This window comes from Molothrus aeneus, chromosome 1 (assembly GCF_037042795.1).
Source record: "Molothrus aeneus isolate 106 chromosome 1, BPBGC_Maene_1.0, whole genome shotgun sequence".
NCBI classification, from domain to species: Eukaryota; Metazoa; Chordata; class Aves; order Passeriformes; family Icteridae; genus Molothrus; species Molothrus aeneus.
Window position 1 is genome coordinate 90,800,273 of NC_089646.1, and position 27,681 is coordinate 90,827,953.

General features: G+C 37.0%; 1 protein-coding gene across 1 annotated transcript in view; it reads right to left on the reverse strand.

Annotated features, from left to right (window-relative positions):
- Positions 1 to 5,182: 5,182 nt before the first annotated feature.
- Positions 5,183 to 27,681, reverse strand: part of ANKS6 (ankyrin repeat and sterile alpha motif domain containing 6) — a 40,824-nt gene continuing 18,325 nt past the window's right edge. The window contains exons 7-17 of the mRNA XM_066560553.1: positions 26,496 to 26,706; positions 25,975 to 26,024; positions 24,768 to 24,971; positions 22,807 to 22,972; positions 22,001 to 22,170; positions 18,256 to 18,445; positions 16,759 to 16,875; positions 14,811 to 14,878; positions 13,430 to 13,546; positions 12,427 to 12,523; positions 5,183 to 7,008 (exon numbers count right to left, since the gene is read on the reverse strand). Coding sequence (XP_066416650.1) covers positions 6,959 to 7,008; positions 12,427 to 12,523; positions 13,430 to 13,546; positions 14,811 to 14,878; positions 16,759 to 16,875; positions 18,256 to 18,445; positions 22,001 to 22,170; positions 22,807 to 22,972; positions 24,768 to 24,971; positions 25,975 to 26,024; positions 26,496 to 26,706 — 1,440 coding nt within the window. The 3' untranslated portion in view covers positions 5,183 to 6,958. The remainder of the gene's footprint in view (positions 7,009 to 12,426; positions 12,524 to 13,429; positions 13,547 to 14,810; positions 14,879 to 16,758; positions 16,876 to 18,255; positions 18,446 to 22,000; positions 22,171 to 22,806; positions 22,973 to 24,767; positions 24,972 to 25,974; positions 26,025 to 26,495; positions 26,707 to 27,681) is intronic.

The following is a 27,681-nucleotide window of genomic DNA, read 5'->3' on the forward strand; positions in this document are numbered from 1 at the left end:
CTGTATTGTTGCTCAGGGCTCTTCCTTCCCAGGTGAGGGACTTGACATTTGTCTCTGCTGAATTTTGTAAAGTTTCTGCTGGATAAACCACTGAGGTACTATTACTACTATTATCTAAGCTTGACCATCCAACCAGTTTTTTATCTGTCTAGTTATCCACTTATCCAAACTGTGGTATCTCACCTTGGATATAAGAATACTGTGAGACAGGGTGTTAAAAGCTTTGCAAAAGTCAAGGTGCTGCCCTTGCATCCATAAATTCAGACATTTTGTCATAGAAGGCAATCAGATTGGTCAAGCAGTTGGCAACCTTATGCTGACTCTTGCAGCTTTCACCATGAATCTTAGGAAGGAGCATGATCCAAAGCCTGGGGATGGTGGTGCTCCTATCTGGGCACCAACAAAATTGTGACTGTTTTTGTAGTGTTTTTAATCTCTCTTTTCACTTAGAAAATATCAAGAATGTCAAAGAGCAGTCTGCAACTGATGCCAATGTTAATTGTTCTTGGAGCTTTCTGTTGACAGTGTTGGTGGCTGCATAACCAGCTAAGGATGGAACATTACCAGCTGTCAATTGGTGAAGGGAAACTCTGGCAGAAAAGTGATTTATTCAACATCACACATGTTGTTGTCAAGCAGGAGCAGAACTCAGGATGTACTCCCTTCTGGTCACATTCCCAAATTCACCACATAACTAATGCCAAGAACATAGTTTTCCATTCAAACTTTGAGAAAAATAAATACTTCTTCCATCCAGTGACCTCAGCTTGAGGTTTCATTGCATTATAAATATACATGTCTAACACGCATAACAAAAAAGCAACACAATGGTGAAGTGAATTATCTGGATTGCAACATGCACTTGACTCTGATAATAAGCACTTACAGGGAACATGAGCTCATTGGGGAATGTTAAGAAACCTAGGATGACAGACTGAAAAAAGCAGGGACATGAACAGAGACAGCAAAGCTGGCAAAAATATTTTTGTTGCAAACGGAAAGTAAATATTTATTTTATGTTTTTAGGGGAAATTTCTAGATGTGTGTGGTTTTGTTTTGATTTTAAAAATACTACATTTTAACATAAATATAGCTATACAGCTCTCATTCATGTTTAAAACTTTCTGTGCAATTTTTTTAACTTTAAAATGCAAAAAGCATAGGACGGTCTTTCCCCTCTTCCCTTCCTGAATCAAGCTTGTTTCACCTAGGAAATCACTGGTGTGTCTTTGCCAGGCGTCTTAAAGGTACAACACAAAGAATCTAGATTTTCTCTCTGTGTTAAGTAAACTAAAAGGAATTTAGTGCAACATGGGGAGCCAGACACAGAAGGTGAAAAAAGCATAGTATGGGTTTCCATCCTATCATCAGCTCTGCCTTCTGTATTTGCTAGTTGTTTGGCATGTTCTGCTTCTGAAATGGCTGTGCAAGGCTTCTAATGTTGCATATTGTCTCCAGGAGAGAAATGAGGAGTTTCTCATGCTGTGCTTATGCACAGTTCTTCCAAATTAATTTAAAGTAATCACATGTACATAATAGCTAACATATGAGAAGGCTATTGCTAATTTCCACATAATAAACAGGCTACATCATCGGCTTAGTTTTCTTGATATATCTAAACAAGTGAGGGTTTTCTAGTGTTTTTTAGTGGTTTTTTTTTGTAGTTTTCTTTTGTCCTCCTTGTCCCCTCATCTCTACAAATGAACTGCTCTTTGTGTTGCTTTGACCCAGCAGAAAAGGAAGGTATTATGAGTCCATTAATAATATTTGCAATATTTATCAAATAACTACTCATCAGATTAAAATGGCAAGGCCTTCTAAGGTATAGGTATAATGAATGGTATAATGAATGCCAACAGGGAGGCGACTCACCAACAAAATTAAAAAGATATTTAAAGCAACACAACAAACATGTTCTGCAGCTCCTATGTCTAAGAACATACCTATGGTTTCCTTGCATGTACACCGTGCTTGCACAGAAATTATGCAACCAGACATGGTAGGTGGGATACTTAATTTCTAGATTATTTTAGCCCAGATTCTTTTGCAGTTCCCTGCACTTCAATCCACTGTGGCTTGGATGTGGTAGTTACACAGGTACAAATCAGGCCAGTATTTGGCTCTTTAGTTTCAGTACTTATTTACTGAAAGGTAAAAAGGGACATTTCTTTTTATCACAATGTCTCAGCAAGCATCTTGCCACAAGTAGAAAACAATTATTATGTTTAAGCAGTGCTATCACAAAACCCAGCACATTTAGGAGCTGTCATGGGGCACTGCCTAATCTGAGACCATCACTGTCATCTAAATTGAGCAAAGAATAGACACTACTAATGTTAGAAGTCACTATCTTTGTCTGATCATCAAAGCTTACATTTTAGGATACTTGAGAATGTGAATCTCTCCTCCCACAGAGGAAATAAGGAGGAGCTTGGCTGCAAGTAATTATTGCTGTGCAGAAAACAGCACTTGGAGCAATTGGCTTCCCTGGGAGTTGGACCCATGTCTGCTGGCTGGCTGGCTGAATCAAGGACTAGTCAGCATGACTTCACAGTCATCTAGATAAAACACAGGAAACCACCCAGGCCTACACTAAGGAGAGGCATTCTGTTATTGCAGGATTTGCTATCTGTTTCTACATCTAATAGCCTGTTTCCTAACTGTGCACTGACTTGATTTAGTTTTATCGCACTTGGCAGTGTGATGAGTGGCAAGAGTGAAGTTATGTGGGGCTAGGAAATATAGGGTGTGTTGCAGTCTTCCCTATATACTAGGTCCTTTTCCTCAGAGTATTCAGAGCCTAACAAACTCTCAGCATTTTAAAAGGCCATTGCCCACTTCATCATGATGCTGGATTTGCTTGAATGCTGATAACACAAAAGTGCTGGCAAATTTTAGCAGAAACCTGTTCATTCTCTTTGTCCAAGGAATTAGAAGGAAAACTCCAAAGTTTATGTATCTCTGTGTAAACTGAGAAGCAACACAGCATGCCCAAGAATGGTAACTATGAATGCTGTTGCTGTGCAATGAAAACGATGAGATGCTTGGAACAGAGCTGACAAACCACTATGAAATTCACTGTAAGTGGATATCTATAAAGCACCAAAGGACTAACCAGGGTGTGGTATTCATGTCATCCATTGTTTGAGGGGCACATGTAGATGACAAAATATCTTTCCATGGCATTCCAAGAGATGTTGTATGACACTGATAAGTCCATGGGACCTGATGCGGTGCACTCTACAAGTACTGAGGGAGCTGTTTGGTGTCATTGCAAACCTGCTTCAATTATCTTTAAAAGGTTGTGGTGAGTGGCCAAGGTTTCTGCACAATGTCTGCACAATGTAAGAAAACATGTTATCCCTATCTTTATAAATAACAAGGAAAGAGGATTCAGGGAGCTGGACCTTATCAGTCTCACCTTGACTTTGGGGAATGTGATGGAGAAAATAACCCTAAAAATAACTTCCAATTATTTTAAGATGGTGTTTGGGAGTAGTCAGCACAAATTCACAACAGAGGAAATCATGTCTAACGAATCTGATAGCTTTCTATGAAGAGCATCTCACTGGATGATGGGACACCAATGGACAGGGTCCCAGACAACCAGATCTAGGCGGTCTGCTTCAGCAGGGGGACACTGGACAAGATCTACCCCAAAGGCTTATTCCAGCCTCAGTCATTCTGTCATTGTGTAAAACGTATCTGTGGCATTGCTAAGGACTACAGTTTGTGTGTGTGCTTGACACATACACCAAACAAGCAATTCAAATGCATGATAGGAGATAATACAATGTTTTAGGATCATCTATAAACTCGAGCTCTCTTTTGTATTCTTTGGCTCAAGCAGCTGGAGAAGTGGATCTCTGCTTACACTTTGAAGAGAATGACACTTTCTGTTTGCTCTAAGTAAAGGTATATGAGCAATAGATTTTGAACTAAGTCTGTGATAAACAGTAAGTGCTTTGGCGACCTGAGCTGCTGTAGTAAGTGAATCCCAGGGCATTCAATATTAATTCTGAGTACTGAAGAAAACCTGAAAGAGAGGCAGATCCTGGAAAGAAAACCAGAAATCCCAATCTAGTAGTTGTACTTCTATCTCTATCTTTTATTCAATTTGTTTTCCATTTATTAATTCTTCCCATTCTCAGGAAGAATGCCGTTCTTAATGGCAGCAGAGAGTGACTTGGAAAAAACATACGGAGAAATCTGTGGAGAACAGTTGAAATCAGGCCTGTTGTGATCAAACCTAGCACATTGTTGGTTGCTGTCTGTGCAATGGTTTTGTTCCACAACTCAGAAAAACAGGAAATCTGTGTACCAACTAATTGGAGGCTACCAATTCTGTGGGGTAAAAAATCACATCGGCTTATTAAAAACAAGAACTCACAGCCATGCATCAAGTGTATACATGAACACAGAATATTTTTAGGTTATTTATAAGGAAGTGTCTTGAATGGGCCTGCTTTCCAACACTCACATTAACCTGTTTATCACCTTCAAGAACCCTGCTCCTGTACAGGACTAGCCTGTGCTTCTACTGACAGTGCTGATATTCTACTCATCCAGACAGACCAGACAGACCTATTTTGAACATACTTACAAATAAAAACTCAAGAGAAGTAAGAGGCCAATTAAAATGCTATAGGTGCAATGCTGGGAATATGGAAATCATACTTAAAATATCTGTTTGCTTTTGTTTTTATGACTGCGTGTTAACTCCATTAAGTTTTAATGCACACTGTAATGCTGTGAATGACAAGTGGCAAAAATTGCTTTGAAACCACTCCTTGCTGTGACACTTTAGGGAGGACATTGCATTAACAGTTTATTTCAATAATACAAACTTCTGAGAGACTGGAAATTAAGTGTTCCAAATGAGCTTTAAATATAGCACAAGAAGTTTCAGTTTTAATGGACAAAGCCTGTTCCCACTAAATGTACCCTTGTACTGCCAAGAGGGCTTTGAAATAAAATAAAGTGGCAAGTTTGAGGCTATTAGTGTCAGAATCAGACAAGCCAAGCAATTGTAAATTAAGCTGATCTCAGAATTAAAGAAATCTCTTTGGATGAACTCTTATGTTCCCCTTCACTCTGGAAACCAAAGTTGTTCCCTTGAGTAAGTACCTGGCTTCTAAGGCTTTTGTTGAAGCATGAGAAATATGATAGATGACTGCTTGAATAATTTCCAGATAACAAAGTATCTTTATTTAAAATCAATTCTTCATTAATGCTCAAAGTACAGAAAAAGAAAATTAAATTCAAAGACACTTATAAAAGCTTCTTGTAAAATAACAGAACTCCTCAGCAAAATCTTAGGCTAATAACTCCAGATTAGTCAAGCCTATAACACTAGACTGAATCATAACAAAAACTGGTTTTTGTAGGATTTTCTTCTTTGGTAAAACCCAGAAGGTATCACTTTTTATTATGAGGTAAGCAAAGTTTGCCAACAAAGATTTTCATTTAAACTGAAAAGGAGGACACAGAAAATGAACAGTAAACAGGAATAAAAAAAAAAAGCTTTCACCTTTGAAAGTCTGTGACAAATCAGGACAAGTCAATGAAATTACAGTCCCCATCTCTGAATGGTCTCTTTGTCCAAGTGGCTGCAATGAATAACCTGATCATAACCCTCATGTAGTGTCATGTCTGGCATCCTTTCTGGGTGCTTTGGATGCCTTAGGGCCTGGCCAATGCCAGTGGAGGTCTGAACAACTGAATCAAACTTCTGGTCTAGCCCAGTGAGATACTGGGTTTTGAGGCCCTGGTGATGGTACCCACCAGACCTCCGCTGCCTACAGCAGAGTTTAAAGAGCTGCCCGTGCCAGCCCTGACTCACAGACACACAATACAGGACTCTGTCTCAAACTTACCTCCTCTCAAAGGCAGAAAAAGCAACCATGAGCTGTCAGGAGCATGGAGAAATGTAAAATCTTTAGTTATATACTGAGAGCACTCAGGTAATTGGAGCTCCAAGATCTTCTTGCCCTTACTTGCAGAACTTGAGTCTTCAGAAAGATAAATATAGTGTCAGAGGCTTCTGATGAATTGTATTTTAACTGTATGAGGCTTCTGATGAATTGTATTTTAACTGTTTAACAAAAATGATATTTACTAAGCAGAAAATTATTTTTACTTGTAATTACTGTAACTTTCCTTTCAAAACTGCTACAAAATCAAGTTATAAAAATGTATCTTTAAGGATATGCTAGTGTTACTATTAAAAAAAAACCCAGCCAATATCATGTAAATGGTTTTATTCTCAAAAAAATAGTCATCAATATAAAATATTTCAACATTCTTTCTGTTTAAATATTGGTGACAGATTATGCATTTACTCAAATAAAGTGCTGTTTTTACAAATAGGTATTTTGTTTTTACTTTTACTGCTGTTTTAACTTCATAATATTGAATAGATTAAATATATTTTGGTTATTGAAGAATGCAGCATTACTTCTCCTTTGTATTTCTTCCCATGAAATCATTACATTTTCAATCTAGACTACTTTATCTACTTATCCAATCAGCTTATGTATTTCCCCACGTAGAAGGTGGTCACAATTTGCGGTGTCCTTCTTGCCTTCGTCCATGCTTTTGGTTCCTCTTGACTTGTGCCCATGTTGGTCTCCTGTGGGTTCTTCATCTATGGGCATGAGTGGAATGGAACATCCATCTTCTTGCACGTTCACCCATTCTTCCTGCTCTTCTGACTTTGCTCTTCTTAAATTCAGACCACTGATGCCTTGAACAATTCAACACTTAGGTTGAACTATTGAGGCAATCTCTTTGTTATTTTCTTTGCCTTTCTGTTTGTTTTGTATTTTAAACATGTTACTGCAGCAAATCCTATGTCAGTGTAGTCAGGACTAACTTTTCAAATTTTCATTTGTATGGATTTACTTAGTCAGATGCCAAGGTTCACCATAAAAAATAAAACCCACTTTTGTTCCAGTAGCTACCTTTTAGAAGAAACGGCTTCTTGTGGTTTTAAAGAGCAGCCAGGAGCTGTAAGAGGGGAAAAAAAAAGAAGTCTGAAAAACTGTAATCAGCAAGACTCACAACTGTAAACAAGTACTGGAAACAGGCCCACATTTCCCAAAGTACACATTATACCAGTATCTAACAGTTTGATCCTGTAATTCGTTTTACTCATCTTAAGCCATCTCCTTTAAGGAGAAGGTATAAAAAGTCAAACTCATGTGTGAAAAGGTCACCTACTGCCACAAAGTTTCAAGTATCCCTCTTTTCTCAATGTGCACTTTTCCAGTAAGGGATTATCTGAATCCTGTATGATTTTTATATACAAGTCTATATTGACTTTGCTCCTATTTTTACTTCTCTCTCTTCAATCTCTAACTTCCTCCGCTGGATAATTTCCACTGGATATTTTTGAGTCTGAATCCAAAAAAAGAAAAGTAAATGCACAAACAATTCTGTATCTGCAGATACATATGTATCTATCAATATATATATAACATACTATAGTATGTGAAAAGAAACTGGAGGACCAGAATTTCCACTAACTATAGACCGCATGGCATCATATTCTTTTTTCATCCTAGGTATAGCTACTCTTCATTTAAACTTTTGTCTGGAGAATATTCAGTTTATTCTCCTGCCTTTGCTCATTGCCACGACCAGATGTTTGGATTTTCTCTTTTCTTCCCACCTCTCAGAAGTGTTGTTTAGATGGGGGAGAGCAGTTGGATGCCTGTACTAAAAGACAAGGCTGATCTTTCTCTTTCAGACATTTCAATAAACTTGGCATTAAAAGACAAATGAACTTAACTGGTAGTCAGCTTTACCTCCAACCAATCTTAATGGGATTTTTCATAATGAGTTTAAGAAATATCCTAGCAGAAAAAGATTGTGTCCTTCTGAGTACAAACCTTGGATGCTCTCTTGCATTTTTCATGTAATTTTTGTAGAAATGGCAAATTCTGTTGCAAGCCATAAATGGGCAAGGGAACTTCCATGAAGTGTTTCCATTTTTTATCAGAGGATTTACCATGTAACACTTCCTTACACATTTATTATAACTACAATAACTAGCACATAGGATTTTATGTCTACTCTTCTGGAGGAAATTATTTCAGTTGCTTTTCTCCCCCCCCACCCTCCGCTTTTCTTTTTCATATGAATTCACATGACCTTTTTTCAGCTTTTCATTTCTGATTTGGCAAGTTTGTGTTGAAATGCAACTCCGTCTTCTTCGGTGTTGTTTGTTTCAATTAACCTGCTGACCACTGCCAGATCTGTTCAACCTCTTGATTGCACTCAGTTAATGGGAGCATGAATCTTAACGCAGCCCCCCAAAATAAACTAAACAATTAGTCCTGGCAACTAGGCATTCAGAAAGTCCAATTTTCCTTTTTACCAGAATCCTCTAAGGTCACCTCAAACCACAAACAGAAACTCTTCCTGGGATGATATTATTTGTTAAATCCCATTCTCTCAGAAAGCTGGACTTCATGCTGCCACTTGCTGTTCCACTGAAGTTGGAATCCAGACAAAGGATCCAGACATTTTGTTCCACAGAGCCTCATGCCTCCATGGGTTGGTTATCTGCTCTAAATGGCAAAGCAGCACAGTAATTCTCTGTTTGCCGGACACGTTCACTGGGCTATAAAGAAGCAGTATGTTCCTAGTAGTTTCTCTTATCATGGCCAGGGTGCATTGTCAATTTTCCAAGACGTAATAGTAGTCAAACCACCAAAGTGTCCAAACCTGCTAAAACGTTCACTCTTGGAATGAATAATTTTATCAGTATTTTCTAAAAATGACCAACTAATTTCTATGAAAAAAAGAGATAGAGGCAATATTCCCCATACTGTTTGCCTATTCAGAATTCATGGTGCTTCCAAACCTAATGGCTTGGGGGTCGAGTAACCTCTGAATCATTTACACTCCTCTGCCTTATGCAGGTCAGGCAAGGGCTGGAGCAAGGAATTCACACAGCCCAACCTAGTGTCCCTGGCATGGGGTGGGGTGGAAGGATTCCATTTCAGAAACCTTTATGTGGGAGTCCAAGACAGCTTAACCTGAAGTACTAGCAAAAAAGAACATGAAACGAATACACAAAGGAAGTAATTGCAAATTTCTGAGGCAGATGTCCTAGAGAAGCAGAAGGACCAAGCAGCTGAACTGCTTTGTACAGAACACAGGTTGTTGTTCAAATTGTCACATAACTGAGAGGTGATAACAGTGATGGAAATCTTTTTAATGGTTCAACTGGAAATGGAGGGAAACAGAGACCAGTGAGTTGGACAGTAATAGCAACCAGATTAGTAAAAACTGTAACAACCTGAAATTTTGTTGGAAACAGTCAAGAAGGGATTTTTGAAGTCTTGCCTCACCAATCTACTAGAATTCCTTGAAGGTGCCAACAGTCTTGTAGATTAAAGAGGTCCATTTGATGCTTGGATTTTGACAAGGCATTTCACAAGGTTCAAGGTCAGCCTTTAAGATAATAAGGAGCCCACAGGGTAAAAATAAAATTTCTTGTGTGGACAAATGATCTGTTAGGGAGGCAGAGGACAGAGGTTTGCAGTAAATAGTGACTTTTTTCCCATAGTAGAGAGATTCACCACTAGTGTTTCATAGACATCTGCATGAGGATATTCAGGATATGAATAGTATATTCAATATATGATTTTGAAAGGGAATACAGAGTGAAGAGAAAAGCCTTCTTAAGTTATCCATGTAAATAAAAAGACAGGTAAACAGAAGACTTGCAAAAAGACTTCATATAACATCTGTGCCTAAACAATAAGATAGCGACAAAATTTGGTGAAGATAAAGTAATATGAAGATAAGTAATACGAAGTAAGGCAAAGGGAGAAGATGATGCATGTGTGTTTATATAAAATTATAGGTTGTGAGCTCAAACTCAGTAGATCAGTTGAGTTGTAAGAGGTAATTTGAATTAATACCAATTCAGTCTTCAATGATAGCCAACACAGCAAAGCACCAGAAGTAACTAGGAAAGAGCAAGAGAATGGAAAGCAGAGAACACAACTGAAAAACAAACATCTGTCTGTCATGTAAATCCATAATATGCCTATATATTTAATACTGTATGCTAGGCTGGTATCTCCCAGGTCTGAAAAGATAACAGCAGAAAAGGAAAAGAGGTTAGAAAACCTATGGTACAGGGAATGACAAAGCAGCCTATAAGCCTTCCCCTCAAAAAAAACATGAATGAAGAAGGACATCACAGTGATCTGTAAAATCATCAGTGGCATGGAGGCAGTGAAGAGGAAACAACTGCTCACTCTATCTTCTGATCCAGTATGATGAAGTAAAAGAAGTCAGGACATGGCAAGTTCACAGCAAATGAAAGCAAGTAGCTCTTCAAATCAGTGTCAGATGAGACTGGATGAAAAAGTTGAACACAATTGTATGGACCTTGGATCTGACTTAGTACAGCTGCTCTTATGCTCTAAAATATTACACATTCCTGGAAATTACTTCAAGTTCCAGAGACTGCATAAGTATTCCACTGCTACTTTTTACAATAAAAAGCAGCTTACCTGGTACAGAAACTTCTTTTAGCTATATGTTGCCTTCCTCTTCTCTGTTAGTGCTTCTGTTTCTGTTTCACAGCCAAATCTGTATCATGGAGCTCTCATACACAAAAATCCAAAAGCCAGATCTCTGATGGCAGCCTTCTTGCAGCCTCTTGTCAGAAGCTCAACAGGAGTAACTGTTGCCTCCATTCTTACAAAAGGATGTTCTCCCCAGCTCTGAGCCACCATTCTTGTCCTTTTATGTCTTCAAGACAAGTTGCTTGGAGCTACATTACACCTCTATGCTTCTTTGGTTCTTGAGTAATTCCAGTTCTTTGGGATTTGATTACATGGTGCAAACAGCTTCTGCTCACCTAGTCATACCTACAGAAGAGGCTCTTCATCTCTGGGATGTTACCAAGAGACATCCAGAAGTTCCCACACATGCTGACTATGCTGAGAATGGAAAGTTGCACAATGCAAACAGAGACACCTGATAGTGGCTTTCAGCCAAGCAGACTACACAGAACACTGGAAGTGGCCCACATTCACTAACTACCCCAGCAATTCCCAGTTTGCCCCAAGACATTAGTAGGTCAACAGCTAACACCTGCTTTTACATATCTGGTGAAATGCAGCTGGCTGAGATTGGAACAACTGGGACTAGCTTATTATTAAGGTTTCCTAAAGCATATAATACCTGAATTATTTAGCATAGCCCCTCAACAAATGAAATTATTTTGTGAGTAGATGAAAGCAGCAAAATAAACAATTGAAGAAGAAGCACTTTTAACATGGTTGAACTTCACAAGGCTATTCAATGGCTTTCGTTGTTTCTACTAAAACATGGATACAGAAGTACATGTGGGAATAGGTTACACCCTATGCTTTAATCTGACAGATGAGTATCTGCCTTTGTTTCAGGCGGCTGGCAGGACAGAGATTTGCAGTTTTTATATCTGAGAGTAGGAAATGTATTCAATTATTACAGGTCAGCAACACCTTCCTGTATGTTTTGGTTACAGACAGTACATTTTAAAAGGCAGTTTTTCTAGCTTTGTTAGCAGATAACACTGGTGCTTGGAATACATGTATTTCAAAGAAACCATTTATATGATTATAAAGAAACCATTTATATTATTATCTTTTTATAGATAATCATATGAAAATATCACCTATGCAAAATAACTAAATACATACATACATAAATATATAATTAACATAGCTGCCTAAATTGTTATGTTAAATTGTAAATCTTGAATATATTTATTCTACCTGGTCATACTAAAGTGTGTCCTATAAAGAGTATGCTAAAGTTAATTATGTATCATACTTCAGGAACACCTCCCACTTATGCTACATATTTACATAAAGACACTATAGACAGTATACTGTATACTCTGGTCTGCTATACTTACATCCATTTTCTATGTTTAGTAGTGCACAACAAAAATCTTATCCTCATTTCAGATAGCAGTGAAGGGTGCATAAACATCTTACAGATACTTCTACTTTTTATACTGAAATCTTCTCTACAGTCACAGCAAGAGACGCACATCATTAGCCAGGAAAGCAGCTAACTGTCTTGTCACATTCTGTCTTCCAGCCAGTACTAAATAAAATATCCACACATTTGGACATTAGGAGGATTTCTTTCAATAAATGAGTGATTAGACATTTCTTTCAATAAATGAGTGATTAGACATTGGAATGGGCGGCCAGGGAGATGATGGAGTCACCATCCCTGAAGGAGTTTAAGAAAAGACTGGACTTGGCATTCACTTCCATGGTCTGGTTGGCATGGTGGTGTTTGGTCATACATTGGACTGTATGATCTCAGAGGTGTTTTCCAACCTAAATGATACTGTGATTCAACCTGCAATACATTTTTTCATTAATTTCAGGCGCTACTTACATTGGGAATGACCTGGTGGCCGTGTGTTACTAACACTACTCTCAAAGGAAGAGTGGAAGTTGTGTATAGTTTCCTGTAAAATCTGTCTCTCTCGACCCTGTAAAAGAACAATAAAATAAAATAAGGTATTCTTAAATTTCTGTTTAAAAATTAATTTACTAAGAGTACACAACAAATGTGTAAATATATGTGTCTATGTTCAGTATACTATCAGAAATAATAACAAATCCTTACCTTACAGACATACATAGAAAACCTTGTAGTAGTCTTTTCCTGAAACTACCAGACAACAATAGAAACATTTCCATTATTTTCTTCCTATCTTTATGGCATATCTTAGTACAGAACATCATCCACCTCCCCTAATTTTTAGCCTCATCACTACTGTTGATACTGACATAGAGAAATTGTCTTTATGTTTTGTTTGTCTGAACTCCCACTATCAGAGAGGGAATGGGCCTCAAATCTGAGAAAGCTGCTGAGAAGCATCAGCAAGCCTAATCAAAGATATGTTCCAGTATAAAATCCCTCTGGCAAGAGCACTGTTTACTGTACACCATTCTTAGCAAATTAGTTCATGTTGACATAAAATTCAAAGGCAATAAAAGTGTAAGAAATGAGAGAAAAGCTATTCACATAATCACAGAGGAATCAAAACCTTTTACGTTAACCAAAGGACACCCTTCCTCTTATACTGCATTTCCTAGCTGCACTAATGCAGCCAGATGATTTATTTTAGCACTGCTGAAATCAATATTCAGAAACTGCAAAATTGCTCATATTTACAAGTAGCTTGTTCACTGGACTAGGAAAGTTATTGAAAGAGAACAGGAAATGCCACAAAGGAAGACTTTTTACTAGTCAAATACATGAAACACTAAGTTTGGAAAAAATATTTTAGCTTTTCTAACTAATATCTGTAACTGAATTTCAAAATGTATGTTGTATTAATTTTATAAGAAACTTTGAAATAATTTACTAAGTACAGTACTTTAAAATGTACCTTTCCTGCATTAAGTTCAGAAATAGCTGCCAAAATTTGCTGCCTTGATCCATCCGTTTTAATACCCAACTCTTTCAAATCACCATCAGTAAGTGTGAGGAAAGCTTCCATATCCACCTGCATATTAAAAAAAATAAAAAGAAATAAAAGAAAAAAGGTAAGACAAATTTACCTATGTGAAGATTCATTACTACAGGTTAAAAGTGGTTTCTTGGGTTTTTTTAATTGCATAGATTTAATGTAAATATTGTGCTAAAAGAATTTTTAATGGATTACCAGCACCAAATGGTACACACTTTGTAAGGCTTCTAATCTGCTGGTAACCATTCAACTAATCATGATAGTACATCTAAAATTTTAATGGATTTTTCTCATCAAGTTCTATTAATACAGAATATATAGTCTCCACAGAAATTGCTCTGCCTATAGTAGCAGCTACTTGAATAAACCTAAGGTTTCTCTCTTTTATTCATCCTTTCCCCCTAAGTATTTGTGGAACTTAGAATATTGTGTTTTACTTTTCTCCTGTCTTCTAAGGAAAGTCTAGGTTTTGTTCAGGTAACAGCTTTTATTATTACAACATATCCATAAGGTTGTGATAAGAACAAACATCTGAAACTTTTCATATTGACAGAACCTTTCCACAATAAATATATTAATTTCTACACAATCCTCCATTGCCTATCATGCAGAGGAACAATAATAACACAATCTATTGTGATGAAGCTAAATTGTCTGGGCTTGTGCTGAATTTTGAACTCTGTAGCAATGTCAACTTAGTGCATGTCCATTCACGACCCTTTTCTTTGACCAAATAAACACACAGTATTTGTTCACATCTGATCCTGCCTTAAACATTATAATGAATTAATTTTACTTATTTTCAGCAACATTTCCTGTCATTGCATCCTTCAGCAAGCTCTCAATGTCACAGCTCTCATCTATCACGATGCCTACGCTCCCCACTTTAATTCTCCTATTGCTTATGCACAGTGGATAAAGAAGATAAAGCAGCCATCTCAGTGACTCACACCCTGCTGCTCTCCTTCTGAAAATGAGGTTCCAGCTGTGATTCCGGGGATGATACAGTATGTCCTATGAACTGCTTAGCCACATTGGATACAGACATATATAGAAAAAGCAGAGTGTAAGAACAGAGAGAAAAAAAACCCTATGTATAGAAAAGCTGTAGGTTAAGTGTAAAAAGCTCTGCTATTTACATTATTCTGGAGAATGCCACAAATACCACTTGGTCCCTGTTTCAAGGTTCTCTCTGCAACCAGGACTGGTTGTAGAACTTGATTCTGGATCACAAATCTGATGCAACGTCTTATACCCTACTTTCATTAAAACAGTAAAAGATCTTTTAGAAAAGACATACCTCCTGTTCCTCAAATATAGGCTGATATTTCTCAAGTGACAATTTTTTAAGGATGCCAGTCAGCTCATCTGTAATAACAGGAAAAAAAAAAGTCAACTCCATAGATTAGAAAATATTGTAATGATCTCAGCATTATAAACTGAATATATATATTTAAGCCTATATTTCCCATAGTCATTTATGGCAAGAAAAAACCAACCCCATTTATTCTCCATCAGAAATTGAAACATTGGCTTACTCTGTTCTCACCTACTTACATATATTGTAATTCCATCTAGTCTTACCTTGCTAGGATAAACACCGTTGTATTGCCCTTTCTACCTCATTAAAAGGATCTTACAAAACCAAACCAGTAAGGGCAACTAAGGCACTTCAATGCCTAAAATGCAGGTGCTTGGCCCCAGATGGCTGATCCAGATTGTGCAGGTTAGACAGCAGAACTCCTCAAGCAGGCAAGGAACTGAAAGGCATATTTCTATGTCATCATCCAGGAAGGAAAAGAGTAGAGCAAGCAACCACACACCTGCTCATTCAAAACACTGATACAGCACAGGTCTTTCTGAACCCTCTTCTCTTTATGTGCCCAAATCCAGACACCTTGAACAAAGACAGCTGAAGTCCAGCTAAGATGAAAGCTGGACAGAATTTACGTTTTACAAGGCCACCTTCCAAGGCTAAGAGCTCTGAATACTGTCTTTCCTCTAAAAGCCTAAGAAAATTAAATGTTGCAGGACCTGACAGTGACTCTTCCCACACATTTAAAATGTGATTAGCTAAAGAGCATAAGTGCACTTTCAGAATAACCTGACATTACCTTTGTTAATTACACATTATGTGTCTCAAGTAACGTTTTCTTTTTATTACTTTGCTGTCACAAATAACTAACTTTTTTTTCCCCTTAAGTACCTAAGTGGTCAGTTAAACTAAGTCGTCAGAGTCCAAATGAAGAACATGAATTATACATTATAAAACAAGACTATATTTAATATTCTGCATATAAACTCACTTTCATTTTAAAGACACTACTAGTCCATTACCAAATATACTTCACTTTCATTTATTTCACTTCTTTGTCTTTTGACTTTCCCTTTTCTTTCATCATCACTAGAAACATGAAAGAGAATCTCTTTCATGAATATTCTAAGCTTCTCCAAAGACATCAAGTACCTTGAAATAAACACACCTCTGTGTACTATTCTGGAAGACTTCTTTACATAGGAGAGTCCACAGACAACTGAAGAGAAAAATTCTACTTAAGTCTTATTTTCTGCTAGGGTTTTGTTGGGTATTTTTTTACTTTAAATTCAACTAACTTGGTATGCCCAAAATGATTCGCAAAAGTTGACACGTTCTCAGACTAAAAGCTTTAGTACCCTGACATTAATCCATGGGAAAATGCAATCAGTTTTAAAAATGTATCATGAGAACTTCTCTATATTGTTTGATGAAGAATATCATCTTAGAGAAAGAAAAGAGAATTCTCATTGGATGACTCTTAGGTATATTGTTAATGGCCTTTTCTTATAGGTTGTTAGTTACCCTATTCATTTTTCATCATGCTGGCATGATTAGAACTGTAGGCCATGATATGGGAAGAAACTTTAAGGGTGTCTGAGCTCTTATTGTCATAAACAACTATAACACCAAACACCTTTCAGACACACAAAGAACGCCTTCAGAGTAGGCCCTTCATGTTTTCTCTTCCTCTATCCCTCTTCCAGTTCCTGTACTATTAAGGCTGAAAAAACCCTGAAACCTCTCAGTTTTACAACTCTTGTTTAATGTGTTTGTCCTGTACTTTACCACTCCATTTGCTCTACACTTACCTTGTCTCATTACCACCATGCCAGAAGCAAGCTAAGGTTCTTGGAGCTCTTACTGCTTTTGCCACGTTACTTCTATTTAGCACCTCCTTTCATACTGTTTTATAGTAGTAAGGTAAGATTACCTTTTTCCAAGTTTTCAGAGCCCTCTTTTACTCTCACGTGGTTTCGTCTTTCAAAATTCTCTACATCACTGGCTCTCAGAATAGTGCCAAGTTGTTGATGGTCCACCAAATGGTTGCCTAAAAAGAAACAAAGAACACCTCTGAATGCTTCTGCCTACTGCTCCTTCACAGTAACAGTCAATGTAAATCAATTTTCTTACTCATTTAAGTTCACTTGAAAGAAAAGTTAACACTACAGACCTTCTGTACTTACTCTTCTGATTACTGCTTGGCATATCAGCATTTGTACTGCTGCTGCTGAATAGAACATCAGTAAGAGAAGCCCTTGAATTAAAGGAGCACTTAACTACAAAAGCACTTAACTAGAAAAGCTTACAAACACAATGAACCCAGAGCTACTTGGGTTTCTGACAAACAACCTCTGCTACAAGGGAATTCACAGTATCCTGGCATCAGTGCACCTTCACAAAAGCGAGCTTCACTGAGTGAGATGAGAGCAGTTGATGGCTTGGGGAATTTGCTTAGTTATCCAGCAGTGAGCTCTCTTGCTTTTATGCATCTCTAAATCAGCAACACTTATGTTATCAAGATCTCATTATAAAATGGCACTAAACATGAAAGGATTTGCTCCAGAAGTCACTAGAATATGTTACAGCTAAGCCATAAGAAGAGGACAGAAAGAAGGTCAAGTATCACCTGTCTTCAGTGTCAAATGGAATTAGTGTTAATGGACAAAGCTGGCATAAGTGAAAATAAACCAAAATCAATAGAGACAATTTCAGAAAAAACAAAAATAGTACAAAGTGCATCCATTCCTTATTTAAAAGGTTCTGAGTCATGTTATTTTCTTCACTTTTTTTGAGATATTTACAAGAGAAAACAAAGGTATTGATACCCTGTTTCCAATGCAGTAAATGACTTTAAAAAAGTTGTAATCTAGACCTAAAAGTCTATTTTAAAAGATACTAATCTTACAGGAAAAGTAATAACATCACAATTCTTTCTTAGGACTTTAAGTTAAAAAGAGGTTGTAATAAGGTTATTTTCACAAAAAATAAATGCACTACAGCTCTTAACTTCATGTAGCTATGACTTGCTGTGGATGAAAAATGTATCTCTGTAGTGATGTGCTTCTCTGCATTTACTAATAAAAAAAATCTAGTGTGGAGAAAGTGCCTTTTGTACCCTCAGCAAAAGGTAGAAAACAGGACTTAAGCCAGGAAGGGGGAAAATGTGGCCGCTTAAGAGTGGCCAACCTATATGCTAGCTTTGAGGTGATAGCAGTCTCTCTGTAAATGGAAAGAATCACATGTTTTGGGAGAGAAGAAGGCAGTTAGTGCAGGAGCATCAATCTCACTGTATGAAACACCACAATATATTTTCTAGAAAGAAGGGAGACCTCACTCTCATGAAGATACACACTAGTCCAGGGCAGTTATAGCTTTAAATACACAGTATTCTCAATGAATTAATCTGCAATTGCAGTGAGCTACTCACCATCCTCTGTAATAGTACCACTGCTGGAGCCATTGCTCTTGGCGTGTCTGTGAGAAGAAGAGACAGAAGACTCTGCGTTTTGGACCTTTGGAGATGGGGAAGGTGATGGAGAAGGTGTGAGGGTTGGTGATGTGCTTTTAGATGTAGATGAAGTCCCAGATGGAGGTCTTTTGTTCATCTCCAGTTTTTGCTGCAGTTAATGATACATAATCATTTGAGTTAAAGAATAATCACAAAAATGTTTACTTTTACATGATGCTTCAACATTACTTAAGTTGTGTATCATTTCTGAGAGCACGTAGTCACAACCAGAAGTTTCTGCTTGACCTTTCTTAATATAGAAACTTTCTGCTTTCTATATTAAAATAATAGAAGCAATAGTGATTTTATTCCAGATTAAAGTCTCTCTCCTCAAAATTATAAAGAAAATACATTTATTAATGCTGTAATTTTGTAACAAGAAAATTATTTCTTGTGAAGAAATACTGCCCACAAGCACTACAATTTTTCTTTTTCTGAAAGGACTATCTTGGTTTAAGTATAGGTGGCACTTATGCACCACACAGTCTCTCACTCACCTCCCCACCTACCTTGGAATGTGCAGAAGCAGAAGTAAAACTGGCATTAGAAATAAAAACAGTTTAATAGCAGAAACAAAGTAAATTACTTTGACTTGAAAATAGTGATTTTCATTCATAGATTTAAGTCTCAATTAAAGATTTTCAAAACATATGAGATGCTAATTTAAAGTAGCACTTCATGCTGGATTAACCAGAAACATGTAGCAAGCACAAATTCAATTCTGAGTGCATTAAACCCCTTGCTGAACTGGAATGGAAGTTTCCAGCCAAACCTCAAATTTATTATTACCTAACAGGACTCAAGTGATTTATTAATAAATTAGCAAATATTTAATATATTTGTAGCCATGGAAAACAGGAAAATACATGAGTTAAAAATGGGTAGTAGAATATATATATTTGTACACATATCAACAGACTTTCCCAAAAATCATCAATGCACCTCATTTCCTAAATTCTTTGATCTACATATACATTTTGATGCCTGCACTGTATGACCCAAAAAGAAAGTGATTTTTTACTGGATTCCTGAATTCAGAGTTTAAATACCATTTGTCACTCAGGCTACTACAACAAACTGATAAAAAAATTGATCCAGGTAACAATGCAAGAAATGAGAATGACAGTGGTTCTTGTCTTTACAATTTTGCTTCTGTGCTGTGGCATAAATGGAACATTTCTAGTTAATGAAAAAGATGCAGATTTAAAAGATAAAACTCATTTGAGTGGTAACATTCTTCAATTACTCTACCCTATGTCAGAATGTAATACTTACTTAGCCCTGCACTGAGTTGACTGGAAGTAATGTAGTATGATGCAAACTTGAGAGCTCCTTGAAGAGCATCATGAACTCATTTCAACTTTCTGTCCCAAATTTCCATCTAAATTGTTATTGGTCATTTGTGTTGCAGAATGGTCATCCCTCCCTGGCACACTGTCTGCATTTATTTAAATTACATCATCCTGTAACATGTTATTCATTTTTTTCTTTTCTTTAAAGCTTGCACCATCTCACCCCTCATGGGGAAGTTTTGCAAAATTGATCTGTGTAATATTACTGCATTTTTAGATCAGCTATTTCCAAGTTTAGACAGCATGATCCTAATGAGAGAACACAAGGCATTCCTCAATGGATATAGACATTACATTTCCACCATTTACATTGCTGATTACAATAACACACTGCTAGCCTTAGCAGCCAGTGTGGATCCACATTTGACTGCATTTTCCCACCAGGAATCTCCAAAAATCACCTCAGTTGTGTGATACATTAATATCTATAATGAGATCCACATTATGACATGTTTTGTTACTGGTGGATAGAAGGAAACTTGTCCAGACATCTAAATCAAGAGCACTGAAAAAGCTGTTGGCTTTCCAAAACAGTGGCATAAATGTTGTTTAAAAATCTTTTCAACAGTACAAAGAACAGCCTTTCCAGAAGATGATCTGCAGCACATTACACTTCACTACTCTTTTATCCCCTAATGTATCCCACTGTGAGTGGAAACAGTAGATAAACTTCTTAGTGGCAGCATTGTTGCAACAAAAGGTCACAGAATCTGCAGCCCAAAGCTCACAGGCACAGGTATTACCTCTTGGTGGGATGAACAATATAACTGGAGAAAAATTAGACTTTTGGGGGGCACACAAGGAGCTCTTTGGAAATTATTTCCAAGTTAAAAACAAGCTGAGAGGACATGCTGAGAGTTTAATTAAAACATACTGGCCAGACCACCTCTGAAAGAAAAAGCATTTGGTAGCTGCTCTGCAGACAAGACTTTAATGAGGGAATAGGATGATAAAGGGGTTTTGTCTACAGGAAAAGGAGATGGATCATTTATAACTCAGGGAGCAATTACACAGGATAGAAAGGGAGGAAAGACTACCATATGCCAAAAAATTGGTATAAATCCTCAGACTCTGGTGGTCCAGCTGAGTTAGAAATTTTAGCTCCCAATCTCATCTTTTAAAAGCAACCAGTAGCTCCTCCAGAATCAGGACTGACGTATCAGAGACAAGGTGACTATTCATGGAAACTGTTTCAGCACTGGTAGTTGCACCTTTTCTTTTTCTGATTTTTGTCATTCAGAAATTTCCATGTAATTTCTGAACAACTTTGCAATTTCATTTATCATTTTTATGTACGGATTAAATATAAATATCACGTACTGTTGCTATATAAGACATCACAGAATGAGACTGCAAAAGTATTAATTTTATACTCTGGTCATTTTTGTTTCCTCAGGTAAAATTTGAAGAATCTCACTGAAAGATGCAAACAAAGCAAAACAAAACGAGCTGGTTGGAGATTACATAAGCAAAAGTTGTAGAAATCTTGCTCACGTATTCTAACATTTCCAGAATATCAGGCATTTAGAACATAAACCCCAAATTTTGTGTTTTCCTTCTCTTGCTCTCTGAAATGCAATGTTTCTCTATGTAAATAAACCCATCAATTTCTCAATAGTGTGTCACATCTTCTGTTATGATGCTGCTTTCTCGTTTGTGTCTGCAGATATTGAAGATTTAAAATCTTAACCATCAAAAATGTACAAAGCAGTTAAGAACTTCAAATATGTGCGCAAAAATGTGCAGGTTGTGAGAGCAAAGCTATTCCAGGGAATTGATAGGTGAGTCAGCACAGACAGTATGGCCTCAGAAGCAAAATCTGACTTTGGTGATGACCTACTGTTTAAAAATAACACCAGTGGAGCAGACTGGTAATGTGCATATTGCTGTGGTCACCATATCCTGGTACAAATTATGTCATACTCTGCATTCAGGTTGAGCCTTTGAAGAGAAAATAGCTGGAGAAACCAACTATACCACTTCAGGGTAAAATCCAGGAATAACTAACATAAAACACTCTATCTGGTCCATAGAAAGAAATAATGAGAAACCGTAATAGTGCAGGATCAACCCAAACATCAAGCATTACATTTTTTTTTTACAGAGTGAAATTATTAATAAAGTAAAATCATGTTTTATTATTAGGTTTCATCTTCTGTGGACTTGCACTTAAAAGTAAGGTTTGTAGAGCTGAAAAGCTTCCACTAACATAACAAGTGTCCATTCTTTTTTGGCTGTGCAATGTTGTGCACCAGACACCTATGACTGAGATACGACCTATTTGGAGTGCAAAATTTTATATTTCCCATTACCTTTACAACATTTCCATTGCCAACAATCTGAGCACATTGCAAATCCGACACAGTAGATGGAGGAGTTGACTGGACTGGACTGTGCTGCTGGCTGGGTTTCTGTTCAGGTAAGCCTGCTGCTTTTCTTCTTTGGGCTGCAATCTGAGACAAAACATTATCTGCGCTGCCACCTAGAAAAAAAAAATAGAGTAAACCCAGTAAAGGAAATCATAATTTTGAAATGTTTGTTAACTCTCAAACATTCACTTTCATTTAAAAACTGACTGGATGAAGGATGAGACAATTGCAAGATCTCTCCAGCAGCTTCCAGAATAAAGAACAGAAATCAGTAGCAGAAGAGGGAAGCCAGCCCTGTCTATACACACACAGAGCTGACTTTCATACCTTTGGACAGTTTTCATAAGCCACTTCACCATATTGTCTTCAACTACTGGGTACAATGCGTGCAGCTTTGGTTTTAATTGAAAACTGTTTTTTATTTCAAATAAAAAGTAAGCAACAGGCATAGGAGTCATCTCCATGACATGCATGGTGCAATGAACCAGCATCCACCTGATCCACCACGGATGAATCCAGTAAAATCTGCATGAGATGGGCTGACCACTGAGAGTTCTGTAACAGATGTGAGGCTCTTCTTCCCTTATGTAGGTATTTGAAATCCAATCCCGTGTCCACTAAATTTACAGAAGCTTTGCTTCTACAATGGTAGGAGCACTCAGAAAAGGTTTAGTATCTTCTGCCATCATCACAAACACTAATTTTTTAACTGAATCAGATAGAACTTACTTTCTTATTAAAAATGGTACCTGATCTGTTATGCAGTTCTCCTCCATGCCTGTTAATTCCTGCAATGTTATTAGATCCACCAGAAGAATGGGGAGAATGGTTGAAGTTATTGGAATTTGAAGGAGATGCTGGTCTTCTTGCAAATGTTGGCAATTTGACTGGTCTAGTAACTTTGCTAACAGATGTCTGGAAAACAAAATGAAAAATAATTTGGTCTTTCTTGATTGAGAAAAATAAAGAGCAAACTTCAACTGCTATTTTCTTTATCCCAAGTTCTGAAACTTGCACTGAAGAACAAAGAGGATATCAGAAAGAATCTTATTCTACATATACATATATACTGAATATATACCTATATAAATATATATATACTGAATACATTTATTGAATGGAATAAATTACATCACATTAAGCCATTAATTCTTCTTAATCTTTGACCAACAAAAATGAGCATATATGATGCACCTGAGATATGATATACACAGTATTATGAGCAGTAGGGAAGAAAAAAAACTATCACATGTGAAATTTCTTTCCTGCAGAATCCTGGCTTTGTCTCTCCCATCTTACAAAACAGCTACCACCTTCCCATCCATCATATATTTTTTTCTTACAAACTAAGCTGCAAGAAGTGATATAAACTTTCTCTCCACCAGTTGCATTTCTATATTCCCTGCAATACAAACAGCCAGCTGCACCACTTTATTGAGTTCTATTAAGTGAGGCACTACTGATCCAGCTATACACTACCCAAATCCTCAACCACATTCTCCTTAATTTCTTTTGCTTTTACACAATTAGCCACTGCCAGCCACTTGCAATATGACTTTTGCAGCTCAGCTTTTTAACGTTTCTTATTCTGTTGCTCAAATCACTTCTTCCATCTCTGACTTACTTTTTTTCTCCTTCCTATACCTTCAGCAAGACCCTTCATTCCTCACAGAAGGACTGATGGCTAGTCCTCTCCTACTCTCCCTGTTCCTCACTTTAAACACATGCCAGTTATCCAGCTATGTTATTACAACCATCTTTTTTGGGATGATAAACACATACCTTCCTGTTATGTCACTTTCCTTATTCTGCCTTATTCCACCTAAATCACCTCTACTGGTATTAGGCTAGCTATAAAAAAGGAAAGAGGAAAAAAATTCCTCCTAAATGTCTTCATTGTTCCATGTCTAGAACTGACATTGAAACACCAGTCCAGTTCTGGACTGGTCTTCTCTACATCTAGTTATTACAGTCTACAGTTAGGGGAGGAGGCACTTCTCCTTTTTCTCCAACTATGAAAGAGAAGTCTGTCAAGGTTGTTTAATTTCCTATCTCAAGATTTCCTATCTCAAACCACCTATTTTTCTCTTGGTTTGCATTTTGACTGAAAACATTTAGAATCAGGCAAGCTCCTTCTATAAAAAACCAGAAACAATCAAGACTTTTTCCAGTTTTACAGTACTTCCAATTTAAAGGTGTGTGCCTTCAAGTCCACTTGATGTCTACTTGCTACAATTTTATCTATTGCTAATCTTTCAGAATATTATGTCTGTATATTGGTCTTACTGATATTTCTTCCCTCCTGCTCGGTTACTAAAAATTGAGCAATTTTCATTCTTTTCTACTGTCCCTGGTCTTTTTTTCAAATCAGGGCAGTTTCTACCACACTGTTGGTGGTTCTGGTTAACAGCAAAAAAAAAAAAAACCAACCATAAAAACCAAAAAAAACCCAAACAAACAAAAAAAACCCCCAAACAAAATCAAAAACCCCCCAAAACCAAACCAAAGTTGTTGCACTTCCTACAGAACTTTTGTTTCATTATGCTCCTTCCATACAGATGGGCACTCTTCCTAAGCAGCACTGCTTAAATGGACAAGCCATTGCTGAAACAGTGGATTAAAAGAAATTTCTAATCAGAAACAGACTGGCTCGCCAGTCAACAAGGCCAAGGCATAACACAGTATTTTCATACACATTTAGTTTGCTTACTATATCAGAATTCCCACTGCTGTTAAAATCGTGCTTGACTGCTCTCTGTGGCCAGGCAGTTCTCATCTGTTCAGCTTTGCCATCCTTGCTGAGTCGGGTTCGGTCAGAATTCCAAAGCTCAAAGCTTGAGGGTGGTAAGAAAGGTGGTATCACTGCTTTCAGCTTATCACTGGGCAGCCTGGTAAATGGAGCACTACTCCTCAGCTGACAAAGGGGAACAAAGAAGAGGGTGGGGGGAAGAGTCACTTCTTAAGAAAGTTTACTGGGACCTGGTGATGTAGCTTCAAAATATTAAGTTAAGCAAAAAGATGAAAACACATTTAAAAAGAACAGAAATGAGACACAAAAGTACTATTTGAGAAGTACAACACATAATAACAATAGAGAAATCAATGAACATCATGGCACCCCTCAGTATTAGGCTTATTCATTTGATGTAATGAATATAGCTCATTAAGTGGCAGAAAAATGTCTCTTCCTTCACGGGGCTAAATATTGTTCAAGTTGACTTTCACAAGAATAACTATGAATTTCCAAAGAAATAATAATGTAGTCCTGAATACAGGATGACTGTAAACAGTGAGCAACTGCATGTTCCTGCTGTATGTGTACTGCAGAAAGAGACAAAAACACCTCAACTGATTTTGCTCCCTGGAGTTCCGTCAGTCAATCATATCAAAAGTTTTTACAAAAGAACTCGAACTTCTTACAAAAGAACATAAAGATAATAACCAGCCGAATTTAATGACATCACCAGGGAGTAAGCTGCAGGGGAATATAAAGCTACAGCATAAAAAAAGAAGAAACAGAATAACACAAATACACTTCCCAAACTAAATATTTCATGGTTGCCTCTACTAGCAATTTCACATCTTCATTGTACCATGTTCCATCCATGTTTTCCTCACTTCATACTACTTGTCAGCAACTAAGCAGCTGTTCCATCTATTTTACTATTTCATTGCTGATCAAGCAAAGGTATGGGTAATTCTTGAAAGAGGTCAGTACAGCTTCCATATCACACTACTTTTAGTACTTTCTAGTCTAAGAACTACTGGTATATCAAAGCCAATCAGTTCATGTCTAGTGACTACAAACAAGCTCTTTTTCTAGAAGTGACTTGGACGGGAGGCAAAAAACTGTAAAAATTATGGAAGCTACATGACACTCTGAATTAGGCTGAAACACCAAAAACACTGTAACATACCATAGTTTTCAATAATTCATCGTCCTTTTCTCCTTTCACAGTGTTTGCACCTGAAAAATACATAAATTATGTTTTGTTGTTTAAATGTTTCTACTTCAGTTTCTAAGGCTAGCTCATTGTTTTTAAACAATCAACAGCTTAACCCTCAGTACACACATAGTATGAGGATTTCCAGTGACACTCTCATGCACCTCAGCTAAAGTTAAGCCAAGTCTTACTTTGCATTGCAGACAGTGGGGGATTTTTATGGAAGATATTAACACTTTTCAGTGACCAGTCTTAATTTATTGGTGTTTACTAAAGAACAGTAACATGGTTAGGTTAGTATTTTCCTGTTTAAATGCTACTGCATTCAGCATAATTAACAATGAGCACAAAAATCTCTCTTTCTATAGACTACAAACACATTACGTTTTTTCACTTATATTAAGCTAAAGCAGAACTAAAACAATAAATCAGAAATAATATCATCCTGACCACCCCAAAAGAACTCATTTCCCACAAGACAACTCTGCTTTTACCACTAGCTTTGTTATTTGTGTTCCAAGCTGCAGCAGCATCAAGGTTTCCAGACATGTCTGTATCACTCTGTGAGGCTACTTTTATAGTGGAATTTAATGATGGTTCAGTCTCATCCGGAAAAGGCACAAACTGATTAGAAGGAAATCCATGGCGCAATGTCTGAGTCAACTTCAGCTTGCGGAATCGATTGGACATCCTGCTCCACCAGGACTAGATTGAAAAGAAGACACAACAATTTAATTCCAACTAAAAGGAAAAAAAAAAAGGAAAAGAGATGTATAATTAAGCAATCCTTACAGAAGCAATAATTTCACCAAGGAGTTTTTGAAATAAGCTAAAAAGCAATGTTAACGTGGTTCGTAGTTACCAACAGAATCCTTCAGTGTAGTTTGCATGTGTAATAATTATCTCTTCCCTTATTTTTCACCTGGAAAATATTTTAAAATGTTTTTCCACAGTATCTGGAAGGCCAAAGTAGATAGAAATATTAGGGCAATTTGAATAGGGAATTTTTGCAGCTACATAGAAAATACTTAATTTTCCCATTAACTTCCAATTTCACCATCAAGTTTTACTCCCTCTGGAATCAAGGAAGGGCATCTCTATTTTATGCTTTTTAGAGGTGTGCATATGAGTTTATGTTATCTGCATCAAAGCTTCTCACCAAGATTTTCAAAACCAGTGACAAACTGTAAGAGTTCTGATAGTATTTCTGTCAAACTAAAGATCCACAATCCATACAGTGCTGCTATATAGATAATTTAACCAGACTGGGAAGACTATAAACTGAAAAAGAGAAGGCAAGGAAACAGCAGCTGTGAAAACAACATAAACCTTAGGACTATGTACCTATAACCTCCATCCATACACATATCACATATATGGAAACTGCTATGCAAAAGGACTTTGCTCAAAATAAAATTTATTCAAATATTCACATTTTTACAGACAGTGCAAGTTGCTTCAAATCTTCAGTAAGATAATTTCTAGACTATACAAAACCTATGCCATTTGTACCAAAAATTATGTAGCTTCTAGGTAAATCAGATTGTAAGTACCTTCTGATTATTTATTAAGTTTCTCCTTCTCTTTCTGGAACACTTTTTTTAAAAACTAATGTTAAAATAACAACACTTCATCAGGGTAGCTTTAAGTGATAGCAAATCCAGGTAACAACCACCATAT